Source organism: Trachypithecus francoisi, unplaced genomic scaffold (genome assembly GCF_009764315.1).
Source record: "Trachypithecus francoisi isolate TF-2019V2 unplaced genomic scaffold, Tfra_2.0 Lachesis_group15, whole genome shotgun sequence".
In the NCBI taxonomy this organism is placed as follows: Eukaryota; Metazoa; Chordata; class Mammalia; order Primates; family Cercopithecidae; genus Trachypithecus; species Trachypithecus francoisi.
In genome coordinates, this window is record NW_022681460.1 from 32,182,635 (window position 1) to 32,198,667 (window position 16,033).

At 33.5% G+C, this 16,033-nt stretch overlaps 1 protein-coding gene across 3 annotated transcripts in view; it reads right to left on the reverse strand.

Moving 5' to 3' along the window:
- Positions 1 to 16,033, reverse strand: part of RNGTT (RNA guanylyltransferase and 5'-phosphatase) — a 332,775-nt gene that overhangs the window by 214,977 nt on the left and 101,765 nt on the right. For all 3 annotated transcript variants that reach the window (XM_033234571.1, XM_033234572.1, XM_033234573.1), the window contains exons 9-11: positions 14,925 to 15,060; positions 11,008 to 11,079; positions 5,611 to 5,775 (exon numbers count right to left, since the gene is read on the reverse strand). In XM_033234571.1, the coding sequence (XP_033090462.1) occupies positions 5,611 to 5,775; positions 11,008 to 11,079; positions 14,925 to 15,060 (373 nt within the window). The remainder of the gene's footprint in view (positions 1 to 5,610; positions 5,776 to 11,007; positions 11,080 to 14,924; positions 15,061 to 16,033) is intronic.

Sequence of the window (16,033 nt, forward strand, 5' to 3'; positions counted from 1 at the left end):
AATTATAAAATTCACATAAAAATTCAAAGGCCTAGAATAGCCAAAACAACTTAGAAAAGAACAACAAAGTTAGAACATTTATACTATCGGATTTCAAGATTCACAACAACCAAAAATAATCAAGGCAGTATGGTACATGAGTAAAGACAGACAAATAGATCAAGGGAACTGAACAGACAGTCTAGAAAGAGAACCAGACATATACAACTAACTTCATTTTTTATAAACGTGCAAAAGGAATTCAATGAGAAAAGGATAGTCTCTTCAACTGGTATAGAAACAACTGAATATCTATATGCAAAAAAAAAAAACAAAAACCATGTCAACAGACTAAGAAGAACCCAAATGTCTATGACTATGATGTTAGCTAAGTTATGGTATACTGATACAATGAAAATCTGTGCAACTGTTAAAAAAAAAAAAAAGAAGATGATCTAATCTCTGTGTACCAATACTGGGGTGAAGAGACTTAAGACATACTGTCAAGTTTAAAAAAAAAAAAAAGAAGAAGAAAAAGAAAAAAAGAAAAGGACAGAACAGTGTATTAAAAAGTCACCATGCTGGTCATGGTGTCTCATGCCCGTAATCACAACACTTTGGGAGGCCAAGGCAGGCAGATCGCTGGAGCCCAGGAATTTGAGACCAGCCTACTTAATATAGCAAGATCCCATCACTAAAAAAATTTAAAAATTAGCTAGGAATGCTGGTTCAGGTCTATAGTTCCAGCTACTCAGGAGGCTGAGTTGAGAGGACTGTTTCAGTCTGGGAGGTCAAGGATGCAGTGAGCAATGATGGCACCACTGCACTCCAGCCTGGATGACAGAGCAAGACTTTGTTTCGAAAAAAGGAAAAAAAAAATCATCCCTATATGGAGGTAGTAAGAATATAAATAAATGCATTTATTTATTCATAAAGAAATTCTGGATGGATACACTAAAAGCTAACAGCAATGGTTACTGATAAGGTGATAAATGGATGGGGAGCTTTCAGAGAAACTTTTTACTGCATGTTTTTAGAGTTTTGTTAGTCATATGTAATCTACTCAAATAATTCTTTTTGAATTGGCCTTCACTGGAAATGTAAATAGAATCGCAATTTGAAAAACAACTTGTTATTACTATTTTGGATATTGTATTCTGACTGTATATTAAAGTTAAAAACTGAACAATTATCCCTTCATTGTGTTTAACAGATCAAATTAAACAAAACAAAGAGTTATAGAGCTATATTAATAAATTCCAAAAATCAGAATCATCTTTGAGATTTTAAAGATACACAAATATGAAATTCTATTATTTTTCTACAAAATGAGTATGCATGTTTTATAGTTGTAAATTTTGTTTAAAACTTCATAAAAGCTACCATTCCTAAAATAAATGATCTATACTTCCCTGAAAAGCTGTAAGGTTCATAAGATCACTATTTTACCATCCTATTAGCAAAGATAAAAATCTCCACAGCAATAACCTTTCAATTGTAGTTATTATCCTATAACTGGTGTTACTAAGATCTTACATGTTATACCAATTCTGCTACAAAACATGTCTTCCTTTGGTATTCTACAACCAAAACTACTTCAGTAAGAGACATTAAGGACAAAATACAATAATAAGAACTGAAAGTGAGGAGAGGAGACTATTTAAAATTCTAAAAATTAGAATTGCTTTTATTCTTTATTTATTTATTTTGAGACAGGGTCCCACTCTGCCACCCAGGCTTAAGTACAGTGGCGCAATCGTGGCTCACTGTAGCCTCAACCTCCCAGGCTCAAACAATCTTTCCACCTCTGCCTCCTGAGTAGCTGGAACTGCAAGCATGTGCCACCATGTCCGGCTAATTTTTTTGTATTTTTTGTAGAGACGGGGTTTTGCCATGTTGCCCAGGTTGGTCTCGAACTCTTGGGCACAAGCGATCCAAGTGCCTTGGCCTTCCAAAGTGCTGGGATTACACGCGTGGACCACCACGCCTAGCTAGAATTGCTTTTAAAAAAGAAATATCCTATGATTTTAAGGAATTACACAAGCTAAGTATAAAGAAAAACACAGTAAGATCACTGTCTTTCTAGTGAAAAACTACATAAAAAGTTGTTCCACATAATTGCTTCAAATCCCTAAAAAATAGTTCTGATGTTACACATTAGAAAATATTTCTAGGCAGTACTGATTTGAATAATGAAATTATACTATCTAAACACATTTTCTTAAATGCTGAACTCTGAATTATGACAGCACAACCTGTCAAACTCATTTTTCAAAAACGAACACAAACCAAAGCAATTTGGCTTTTGCTCAACTTTTATACTGTATTTACAATTTAGAAAATATTCTCATAAGAGAACATAGTTCCAGTTAATAGATTTCCACCATGGACACAGCAGATGTTAAATATTAACTTTATCTTTACCCAACCTATTGGACACGGCACAGTAGTACACAGGCTCTTGTAGGTACCCCCTTAATATCCTGCTGCCAAAACAGACACAAAAAGCAAGCAGTGAACAGTTGGGAAGATCACAGTGGCAGCGGTCAACCAAAATTCCCATGCCGAGCAGGTGTTACATAAAATCGTAATAAAAGTAGGATGATTACTCTGTATTTGTTGAATGAAAAAGATAGCCACTCAATAGTGCTAGGATTACTTACAGCTAATATCATATCCAAAGACTAACACCAAACTAAGTGGACTAGAGTAGGAGCAGGTGAAGAGTTTAAAACATGATTGCATATGTTGCTATATTTCTGTACAATTCTATCATAACCACCCTCCTCCCAAAAAATATAAATTATTTGGGTACTATTCCCTGGGTTGAATATAAACAGACCACGGTTCTTCGTGGCCACCAATTTTTCAAATGCCCTAAACCAGGCATATAAAACACTGGTTTGAAAGTAAAATCCCACCATAACGCAACTTCTTGGATGCCACATGCAATTTTCATGTAAAAGTACTCATAACCCAGTATCAAAGCTGAACTATAAATTTAACTCACAATACAGAAATATAAAAAAGAGCAAATGGCTCCCAAGGTTTCTGAATCTGTAAAGTTACATACCTGATTCTGGAATATGACAAATTTCACAAAAGGTATAACATCCCTTCAGGCTTCTTAAGAAATAGCCAGCTGGCCTTCTTGTGAATGCCAAATGTGCCTCCTTATCCTTTCTAAAACTTTTAAAACATTTCAAATGTTTATCAGTATACAATCAAGCATGGGACCATGTGGTATGCAGGCTCAAAATACATTTATATTCTGATAAGGAGAGCAGAGCTTTATGACTGCCAACTAACATATCTGTGAATTAGAACCACCAATCAGGTTTGCTAAGAAAGTTAACCACTACCAAAAGCAAGAATGTCTCACAAATATTCAAAACTGCGGAGAAATTACAAAACAGGGAAGAAAGGAAAACAGAAAGTCAGAGAAGAAAAACAAATTAAAAGGTGAGTTCAATAAATCAGACATCCTAACACATAACAGGCACACAGAACACACTGTATAATTTATATACAAAGAAATAAGAATCTCACCAAAAGCACAAACGAGAAATGGAGAAAAGTCTTAGGAAATAGTCAATATGTACTTTATATGTCATGTCTTAAAAAAGCAGATATACCAAGGTACAATTGCTTTTAAACACTAGATCTGGTAAATATCCCATTGAAAACAAACTATGCAGCAGCAGTAACAGTAGTACCAGTAATAATAGTAGTCATATTAGTGACACTAAAAATAATAAGAGAACAAAGAAAAAAAAGGGAATGAAAAGGAAAATGGAGAAGATGAGACATAAACAGAATTAGTATGTTCATGTGAGAACACAGGGCATGAAGAAGAGACAGTGAATAAAAGAAACTGGATGCTAAATAGACTATGCAAACAGAAGACAATTCCCTGAAGGAATGAAAGAGTAAAAATAGAGCATCTAAATGTAATCATCAGACAAAATCATAGCAATATCAGAACATAATATAAAAACATTTTAGAGATGAAGGGCTTCTTAAGCAAGACAGAAAACCAGAAGATGCAAGAAATATATTGCCAAATTTAACTACATAAAAATGAACTTTTTGGCCAGGCATGGTGGCTCATGCCTGTAATCCCAGCACTTTGGGAGGCTAAGGCAGACTGATCACTTGAGCCCAGGAGTTCGAGACCAGCCTGGGCAAAACAGGGAAACCTGGTCTCTAGAAAAACACAAAAAAATTAGCTGGGCATAGTAGTATGCACCTGTAGTCCCAGCTACTCGGTAGGCTGAGGTGGGAGGATCACTTGACCCCAGCAGGTCAAGGTTGTGGTGAGCCAAGATGGCACCATTGCACTCCAGCCTGAGCAAGAGTGAGACCCTGCCTCAAAAAAAAAAAACTCATACTCACCTTCCCATTACAATACAGTGCCTTGCCTACAGATCAAAAAAAAGAAAAAAGAAAAAGATGCTGGCAATGGGAAAATGAGCTCTCTCATCTGCTGGAGACAAAATTGCTTTATTTGGAAAGGAATTTGGCAGTAGTTACTAACATTACTCATAATCTTTAAACCAAAAATTCTACTTACCCTGAAGAGATATCCACCCATAGAAAAAAAACGTTCACTGAAACAGTGCTGGTAATAGCAAAGGACTAGAAGCAATCTAAAAACCCATCAATTATAATATAATGTATAGTACATCTTTACTATCATTACCATGCAGCACTTAACAAATAACATGGCAAATCTCTATGCACTGACATGGAAATATCTCCAAGCCATACTGTTAAGTGAAAAAACAAAACAAAACAAAAAGAAGCAACATCCTGGAATATGTAGTATAATTCTTTTTTTTTTTTTGAGACGGAGTCTTGCTCTGTCGCCCAGTCTGGAGTGCAGTGGCACAGTCTTGGCTCACTGCAACCTCCACCTTCTGAGTTCAAGCGATTCTCCTGCCTCAGCCTCCCGAGTAGCTGGGACTACAGACAGCTGCCACCACACGTGGCTAATTTTTGTATTTTTAGGAGAGATGGGGTTTCACCATATTGGCCAGGCTAGTCTCGAGTTCCCGACCTTGTGATCTGCTTGCCTCAGCCTCCCAAAGTGCTAGGATTACAGGTATGAGCCACCGCACCTGGCCTTAGTATATGATTCATTTTAAGTGGAAACAACAAAAATACTAAAAGAAAACCTTCAATGTATGTGTACGTGTACATATATATATCTATATATATATATAGGTATAGAGATAGAGAGATATAAATGTATATTTTTAATAAGAGTACGTACCAAACACTGTACCTTCAGGATGTGTAGGAGCAGGCCTAATGATTTTCATTCAATACAGTTCTATGTTGTTTATAGCTTCTTAAAAGACACAGTATGACCAATGACCATGAAACAAAAGCTATTATGAGAAAAACGGAAACAACCTAGTTTAAGGTGCCACCATTGAGAATCTTACTCAAGAGAAAAAGCCTAGGAATAGGAGTCGTACCATGTTTGGCCAAAACAGTGCTATGCCCAATTCGAGTATTTTCTGACAGAGTCAAGACAACTGGGCAGCAAAATGTCATTCATATTCATTTTGTAAGCTGAATTATGAGACATTATAAGCACTAATTTTTAAAAAAGTAAATTTTTACCTTTCTTGAAGTACAGATGTCAAAAAATGGCTTATTTCTGACACTAAATGGTTCCTGTGTTCTGTCAATAAGCCCAGTCTTCATTTTTTCGTGTCGAGGACTTATAATTTCTCGTTCTATACACTGCAGACGAACATTAAAATCACAATCTCCAACAGGCTGTGACTGAATTAAATAAAGAATTAGTTAAATTTCACACTAACAACTATTTTATCAGCATAATTATCAAGGCTGCCACAATGTACATAATAGTCTGTGTAAACAGCATCCTCTGGAGTTACCCAGCACACAGCCTGCACAAACATATATACCAACCCTAATAATTAGTTTGACTAACAATAGAACTATCTAAACACACAAAGAGACTTATTTTTAAATACAACTGTATAAAACAGTATGAGAAAGTGGCACAATTCTACTGTAAGTTGATCTAAATATTTCACATCTAGGCTGGGTGTAGTGGCTCATAGCTGTAGTCCTAGTACTTTGGAAGGCTGAGGTGGGAGGATCACGTGAGTCCAGGGGTTTGATGCTAGCCTGGGCAACATAGCAAGACCACCACCCCCAAATTTTAAAAAATAAAAAATTAGCAATTTCACATCTGAATTAAAGTATTAATATACTCACTATTTATAGGTATAGAATCACTTAAAAGAAAAAAATATATACTCACTAGTCTTTTTTATTATGTATATAAATTAGTTAAAACCCTTTAACAGTAACCTATTACAGTATAAAAACTAAAATCCACAGAATTCAGAAAAGTACAAGCGAGTAACACACCAAAATAAGTAGCACAATTACCTACAATGTTTTTTGTTGTTTAAAGTGCTAATGTTATATATATCAGCAAGTAGAAGATATGTATCAAATACACCCTCAACTCTGGAAGCTAACACAGAAGAAGTTTACATAATATGTTCAAAGTTATACAGTTATAAAGAAATAGTTCTCTTACTCAAATACACTTTCCCTTGAGTGTTCTTAAAGCATATATGGTTTGAACTGTGACACAGAAAGAACATGAACACTTTTGTATGAATTGAGGGTAAGTCTCGTCCTATCCATGTGGCATACACAAACTCAGTTATAACGTATTATCTGGTTGACAGTAATCATCCAAATTAGTAATTACCGCTTCAAAGGCACATAAGCTACTCTTCTTTTTTACTTTGCAACTGGACACACCTTACATACATTTTCCTCTATCTTTTTCCTCTTCTCCAATGTATATTCTCCAACCTAACTTTACTCAACCTAACGTTTACATGGGGTGGTAGCACTTGCTTCAGGAGTAAACATTAAATATACCTTGGGGATGTCTTTTTCTCAACTTTAGAAGGATGACAATTTTGATATTTGGCAAAGAAAAAGGAGTGAGACAAAGTGAGTGAGAGGTATGAGGTAGCACACATTCTCTTTACATAAAGGCATACAACTGTCTGTAAAGGATATTTATTGGGGAAATGCTAGTAAATAACCATACAGTCCATGTGTCATCTCTTCTATGCAATCAACATCATCAACAAGGTTGAAAAATCTAAAATGTTAGGCTTGTTTATTAGATTTATTAAAAGAATTCAGACACCTATAAAATTGAAGTAGAATAAACAAGTCCTCTTTTTTGTTCTTAAAAAAAAAAAAAAAGTCTAACAACTGTTAAAACATAAGTAAATGTCTAAACTGCCTCCTAGAAGCTTTCTATCTTTATACATACATTCATCAAACAACAAGAATAGACTGAAAGCAAGTTCACCCTCAAATCCACAATGCCTATGAACAAAGTTAAGCTCTCAACAGATAGGTGTTGAATCAATGAGAAGAGACTACAGGAAACACTCAATAATTATTGACTAGCTTGTCTCCCTGTTTTCAGTTCTTACTCCCTTCAAAACATTATCCATGCTGCCACTAGTTAAACTATCTTTCAAAATAGTAAAAGTATGTTCATATCATTACTGTAATGAAAACCCTTTAACAATGCCTTATTACATAAAGAACTAAGTTAAAACGCCTCGTTCAAGTAATCTGGCCCTCTACTTAACAATCCATTCTCATTTTTTGCTATGTCCCACACCTTACCATCCATCAAGTATACTAACAGGCTGGGTGCAGTTGGCTCACACCTGTAATCCCAGCACTTTGGGAGGCTAAAGCGGGCAGATCACTTGAGGCCAGAAGTTCGTGACCAGCCTAGCCTGGCCATCATGGCAAAACCCCATGTATTTCTATTTTTGTACTAAAAATACAAAAATTAGCTGGGCGTGGTGGCACACGCCTGTGGTCCCAGCGACGCAGGAGGCTGAGGCACAAGAATTGTTTGAACACAGGAGGCAGAGGTTGCTGTGAGCTGAGATCATGCCACTGCACTCCAGCCTGGGCGACAGAGGAAGACTGTCTCAAAAAAAAAAAAAATGTATGCTAACAAGCCATCTCACGTTCCTCACCTCCATGACTCAATCCTTCAAAACTAATTTGTGTCACTTTCTTGGTCTGCAGTTCCACACTTCAGTGACTCAACTATAGCCAGAGAAGTTGAAACACTCTCACCTCCCTAATACCACTGTATCTTTTATATACCTTTGTTATGTTTATGATTTTAAAATTGTAATTATTTCTTTACATTTCCATTTCATCCATAATAGTCTGCAAATTTGCTTTAATTTTATATCCAATCTAAACACATATCCTAACAAATACATTAAAAAATGCATACTTTTTTAAAATGTGTATACATATACAACTGTAAAATACTATAAAATATTACATTTTTAACGTAAAATGTTATAAAACAGACAAAATAATATATTAAATTTCTTTTTAAAGTTCTCCTATGTCCTTCCCAAATTCCAATGAAATGCTGTGCAAATGGCCTTCTTTGGAAGCCAGTACACTAGCATGTGAATTCTTTAAAGTCAAGAAATTATGTCTCATTCATCTTTGTATACCCAGTACATATGTACTTGACATATAAAAGATGATCAATGCTGAGAGTCAGAGGGTGAAAAAAAAAAAGATGATTGATGAAATTCTTTCTGGACAAGTTAATAAACTAAGGGACTGAAAGGACTTTAAATATTATTTCAAAAAAATTATTTTTCTAACAGTGGCCCTGATTTCGTGATACAAAATAAATAATGTTGTTAATCATCCATAAAGGCTCCATAGTAAATTAAAGAATTAAATATACAATATTTTCAATTATAAATGCAGCCCAATATCAGAAATGTAAAAATATATGTGACTTAAAATCACGAAATATGGTAATAGGCACACAATAAATATGTACTGAATAAACAATTATTGACCTAAAGACAAAAAGTATAACAATCATTTTTAGAATAAAATATAGATTAATTTCTTAAAACAAAAAGTACAATATTTGGGAAGGTCTGATGAGATTGATTTCATTAAAATTTAAAACTTCTGTGCATCAATAAACACTGATTTGGAAAACATATTGTCACACATATAACCAGGAAAGTACTAGAATCCAGAAAAGATAATTGATTCCTACATATTAAAAAGAAAAAAAAAGACAGAAAACCAAATAGAACAAACTTGCAATTAAGTTACAAAAGAAAAATACAAACAAATAAAAACAAACCTCAGAAATAAGTTCAACTTCATTGGTAATCAGGGAAAAAAAATAGACAACCAAATAGAAAAAACAGAAGATTGTATATAAGATTATACAAACTTGCAATTAAATCATACAAATTACAAACAAGTAAAAAAAAAAAATAAGAAATATGTTAAACCTTGTTAGTAATCAGGGAAAAGCAAATTAAAACAGGATGATATCATTTCACACACATCAAATTGGCGATAATATAAATGTCTGATAAAACCAACTTTGGCAAACTGAAACAATTACTTCTGAGAGAAATTTAGCAATGTAGATAATACAGCTGAAGATGCTGATTTAATCACAATCTCCATGATATAATATATATGACAGAATAGAGTTTTTAAAAACACTTCCCAGGTAATTACATTCCAAGAATGAGAACAACTGTCCTGGCAAAATTTTCATGTGTGCACAAGAAAAAAACATATGAAATTGTTCAATACAGTAGTAATATAAAAGCAAAAAATGGAAACCAAAATGTTCATCAAAAGGAAAAAGGATAAATTCTGTATATTTATACAATGTAACACTCAATGGTAATTAAAGTGTATGAACTAAATCTAGATGTATTAGTACAAATAAATCTCAACATTATCTTGTTGAGCAAAGGTCAGCCAAGGTACAGTACAATAACATATACATAACACTAGAAACCTTGCAAAAGAATATCATATATATTTTATGGATACACACATAGTAAAAGTGTCTGAAACATTCATGGGAACAATAAACACCAAATTTAGGATAGAGGCTGATTCTGGGCAAGAGATTTGAGAATAGGAGAGAGGTGTAACTAAGAAACTTCTATTGGATTCGTACTGAATCACATCTTATTAAAAATAAAGTGGACCAAAAGTATGAAATTTTAACAAATCCAGTTGGTCAGTACATGAGTTATTCCTTATACTACTTTTTAGGCTCTTGTATATGGTGAAATTTTTCATATTTTTAAAAAGTATTAGAAAACTGCTATCTAAGAGAGAGTACTCAGCTAAGAAGAGAGAGTAAGCCCAGACTGAACATGTATTAAAGCAGAGCTCAGTGTCAAGAGTTAAAGGAGAGAGAACTTCCCTATTCACAAAGAAATAAAGCCACTCCCCCACCCCACCCCTTATATCTAGTTACAGGCCAATGAATGTTATTCCAAGATCTGTGATAAGATCAAGCCAATTCTCGAAAGCATTACTTTTGAGGAATACAGTAGTCAATCAGAACAAAATAAAACTTGGTGTGTTCTGGCCCTGAGGCTCTTAAATTTGAAGCTCTGTGTTTTAAATACAGAAATTCAATCAAAAAATAAGACATGTGCATTAAAAATTTCCAGGAAAAAAATGCCTTTTAATAACCTGAATTAATACTGTAATTTATTACCCACTGAACAGCTCATAATAAGTTTCTCTTTTGTTTTGTTGCTATTTTGGTGACAGAAATAAACTCATGAGATTTACAAGAAAAAAAATCAAGTACAGGATAACTGAAATGAAGAAATTTTCATTTTATGAAACGCTGTCTTATTTTACCAGAGTTAAGCCATTATTCTTTACTCACTTGCAAGTTAAAGAAACCTAAAACAAAGAAATGTGTGAAAATTAACAATAAGAGAAAGAAAAGGAGATATAAAAGGATTAACAAAAAGGTACCCAGTGAGTAACCTGAGTCATAAATTTTCTTTCCTATTGTCTCTAAGGCAGTATCAAAGACTATTTGTCAAAAACACATCCATTATTTCAGTAATAACTTTTATTTTATATATTATAGGTACTTACATTGAATTTAATTATGTCATATATCAAATATCTAGGAACAGCCTGTCCATTTACTCTGTCAATAATCATCTCCTTGAAAGAGAAAAGAAGATAAGTTTCTTCATACTTTAATACAATTTTTTAAATTTGACTGAAATATAGCATACACACTGTAAGCACATAAACCATAAATATACAACTTGATGAAATTTCAAAGTGAACACACTTGTACCCAGATCATATAAACTGCTAGCTCCCCCATCCCCATCATGCATTTATTCTATACTGAAATAGAATCACCTGACAGTATCTCATCATATTTTTCATATTTGAATTTCTATGCCACATTTGGCTTTATGCTTGAATTACTAAGCAACAATCAAGGGTTGGGAGACTACAAATTTTAAATTCTAAAAGTCAGAATCCTTTTTAAAAATATTTTTGTTTAATCATTAATGCTTTAAATTTTGTTATGTGCCAATTACTTTAATCATAAAATCTATGACAATAAATGGCACCCCCATTATAGATCGAATTCCCAAGTGAGCCAAGTGGTCTTTCTTGGTTTCATGCCACTTTACTAGGCTTTGATCAAAGGGAATAGGGCAAGAGAGTATGAACAAATCACTGTAAATCTACCATAGCCATTAAAAAGTTAAAATAAAATCTACAGTATAACAGAACAAGATAAGGACATTAAAGGATGACTACAGGTGTAAAATGCAGTATTACATAAAATTTTTAATTGTTAACACGTTTTTGACCTAAAATTATTTTTCTTTCCTCATATTCTTACTAGGAAACCAGGTAGGTTTTCTTGCTATCTAATTTTATAACAGAAATTCCATGTACAACCATCTAAAATTACAAAAAAAAAAAAAAACACTGATTTAGTAAAAATATATTTTGTTGCTGTAAGAAAGCATTACCTAAGCCTAAGTAGAAGGAGTGTAGTTATTTCTACTTGAAGAATAAGAGAAAGTTTGGTAGTAAGGTACATGACCATTAACTGCATCCTGAAAGATGCAGAGTATATTTTCCAGCAGGATAGTGGATAGGCCAAATGGTATAACAAAGGCATGAAAAAAGATGGCTTGGGGTAAATTGTCCAAAGCTCAGTGTTTGTGATTAGCAATCACAATCAAAGATGAGACTGAAGACACAGGCATGCTTCAGATATAAAGAATATTATATTGAATAGTTTGACTTTTTTGCTATGAGTAATAGGGAACCACTGAAGGGTTTTCAAAACCCATGGACCTTCAATGCTCATCTCTGTAATTTATTCCTTGAAATCTTTCATATAAGGCCCTGTTGGTTCTAACCATCATAGTCCATATAGGTGATGAAATGTTCTGGAATTAGATAGTGGTATTGATTATATGACCTTGTGAAAAGACTAAAAACCACTGGATTGAACATCTTAAAATAGTGAATTTCATAGTATGTAAATTGTATCTCAATAAAAAAAAAAAAAAGAACTAAATTAAAAAAAAAAAAAAGAAATCCTGAAAGCAGTTCTTCAGATTGAAGAGGAATAACAGAACCCCAGATACACAACATATATTAAATGTCAGCTATATACATATTAGTTATACATGTTACATAGTTATTAGCACAACAAAGTTACTAAAAGGATATTTCCTTTTAACATCAAAATATAAAATGTCATCTCTTCTTGACTGTTAATTTTCTCTACTTTAAATGTACAGACTTTCTAAAATTTCAGTAATACGCATGCAGTGTTTTATAAAAAATTAATAGTTGAAAAAGACATGGAATTTTTCCAAAATTCTTGCTATTAACTTTAATGATTAACCACTATATTCTTATCTTAGTCTCAATATTAAATTGATTAAATTTCACTGATGTGTTTCAAGTAAATTAATGCAATATTTCTAAATTCCTATTTTCCACATTTTATAGGTCAAAGAACATAATTAAGCAAAGCAAAACAAAAGCTTCAATGCTCACATCTGACAGTCAGACAATTAGGTAGTTTGAGTTATTCTTGGATTTGGAATTTTACAAAAGCAATTTGCACATGAAAATGTAGAAGAAACAGGAAACTACCGAGGACTGTTTTAATTAACTAACTAAAAAAAAAAAAAACAGATATGGCAACTATAATTCTAGCCCAAGTAAACTGACATCATGAAACATATTGCTATTTTTAAAACTTCACAAGAATCTATTACGCTGCTCTCAGTTATCCAAGTTTGAGGTGAAATAAATAGTATTGCTAAGTTAAATCTGCAGATGGTTAAATATCTAATTTTTAAGCATTATTTCCTACCTAGAATGCCCTCAGCCCACGTCCATCAAAAATCTTTCTATAGAAATCTTTGTTTCTAATGCCAACTCCTACATAAAACATATTTAGTTCCAGACTAACTAGACATGATTTATTTCTCCTCTAAACTACCTCAGGACTTATATACCTCTCTTTGGGTTATTGTTTTATTTGAAGGTCTCTTCCATCATTACCATTCATTCTCCACCCTTGACTCAATTAAGTAAAATGTTTCAAGGGTGAGGCCTTCTCCTCAACCTCTAAGCAATACCCATACTCTTGGTATAGCAACTCATAATAGGCACTCAACAAACATTAGTTCAATTATAAACTATACTAAACTTTGACAAATGCTATTACTTCTTTTCCTTTCTTATATTTTATTAATTATAATGCTAAAAAAAGTACCTTAAATAAAGATAACAGAAACTAAAATGTTCCTGCTGTTCCCATGAACCAACTACCAGAGTTGCCACAAATGACTACGACTTTTATGTACTATACAACTGCAAGGTTGCCAGTCACATTAACTATAAGATGATAGTTAAATCTATATACATATAGATACATATACATGTACATATGTGTGTATATGTTTTATTATATATATATTTATGTTTTATTAGAAAGTGATATTTTGTTACACATGCTGTTATAGGAATAAAAATTTACTAGACACAGGAAAAAATACAAAAATCAAACTGTCCAACAAAAGGGGACTGGTTCAATAAATTACAGAACTGTTTCTCAAACTTGCCTGATTACAATCACTTGGTCACTTGTACGAACATGTAGGCCCCTGGGAGATTCCAATTCATATGGTCTAGGATACGCTCTTGGAAGAGGTCATATTTTTAACAAGTAATTTTTTAACCCTACAATTTTCACAATCACGATATTTTGGAAGCCCCAATTCATGGTCTCTATATATTCATTGGTAAACCATTCAGACATTTATGTGAAAAAGACGTCCAAAACATATTGCTAAGTATGGGGAAAAAAGATAAGTTACTAACCACATGTAACATTTGTTTCTCTTCATGCAAAATTATGTAACTATCCATATGTATACATATTTGACCAGAGGAATCATTTAATACCCTTTCCATCTTTAACAAGTTTCTCCACTAAAGAAAATATCTCAAAGTCCTACTTATGTTCAAAGATTCAGTTGGCAGATCCCTCTTCAAAAGGACCTTAATTCAGTGTAAGCACACATAAGAAATAAATGAAATTTAACATCCTAATAAAAGTTAGATTTGGCCAGGTGCGGTGGCTCACACCTACAATCCCAGCACTTTGGGAGGCCGAGGCGGGTGGACCATGAGGTCAGGAGTCCGAGGCCAGCCTGACCAACATGTGAAACCCCTTCTCTACTAAAAATACAAAAATTAGCCAGGTGTGGTGGCGCATGCCTGTAATCCCAGCTACTAGGGAGGCTAAGGCAGGAGAATCAATTGAACCCAGGAGGCGAAGGTCGCAGTGAGCCATTGGACTCTAGCCTGGGCGACAGAGAGAGACTCCATTTCAAAAAAAAAAAAAAAGTTAGATGTGAAACTTCTTAACCAATAGAAATACACATTTACTTATAAGGAAAAGAAAAATGGCAATGTTTAATTTTATATTATACATAAATACGACTTACACCATCCAAGAGAGTATTTGATAAATGCATACGAAGATCTTTACGAAATGGAAATTCCAAATTTGAAACATGAAATACTGAATTGTCTCTATCAATCATAAAAACTTCATTTGTGCCATCAATCAACATCATGTACCTGTAAACGAAACATTAAAACGCTAGTATTTGCAGTATAATATCAAGAACAGGGTCATGAGAAATAACAAACTGGTTTTCCATAGACCTTAAACATCATTAGACTAATGTTCACTAGAGTCTCTCTATCATGCAGATTAAAGTATCATGAATAACAATTTTTTTTTCTGAGAGAGAGTCTTGCTCTGTTGCCTAGGCTGGAAGGAGTACAGTGGCTCAGTGCAACTTCCATCTCCCAGGTTCAAACAATTCTTGTGCCTCAGCCTCCAGAGTAGCTGGAATTACAGGTGTGTGCCACCATGCCCAGCTAATTTGTTTTTTTCTTTTTTTTAGTAGAGATGGAGTTTCACAATGTTGGTCACGAACTCCTGGCCTCAAGTGATTTGCCCACCTCAGCCGCCCAAAGTGCTGGAATTACAAGGACGAGCCACCACGCCTAGCCCACAAATAATATTTTTTTTAACTTTTTTCATTTCCTATAGAAAACATAGAGTATAGGGAAATTAAAGTTTTTTATGGAGATAATGTGATGTTCAGGAGTAACCTTATGAATCCATCCTAACAGAGAATGGTTCTCTAATTTTTATGAGATCTTAAACATTGAAGCACACATATACACATATATAAATGTATTTTATTAGCTCAACAACTATATGGATTAGGTATTATTCTCGCCACTTCAAAACAGAAAAAAACAGTGAAAAACATTAAGTGATTTGCCATTTGCCAGACTTTAAATTATCCAGTGCTCTTTCTACCATACCTGTTAGCAAAACAGCTAACCCCTCTCTTTGAATCAATATCATGATATAGCCAGATACCACAATATCAGGTACAATTTTTCTTCTCATTTATGACTATAAAATTAAAATATTTTTAGACACAGCCATAAGATTTTCAATTAGCTCTTATCTTCTTAAACTCAATCAATATATGGGGGAATTCATACACTTAACAACCTGTCATTCTTCAAA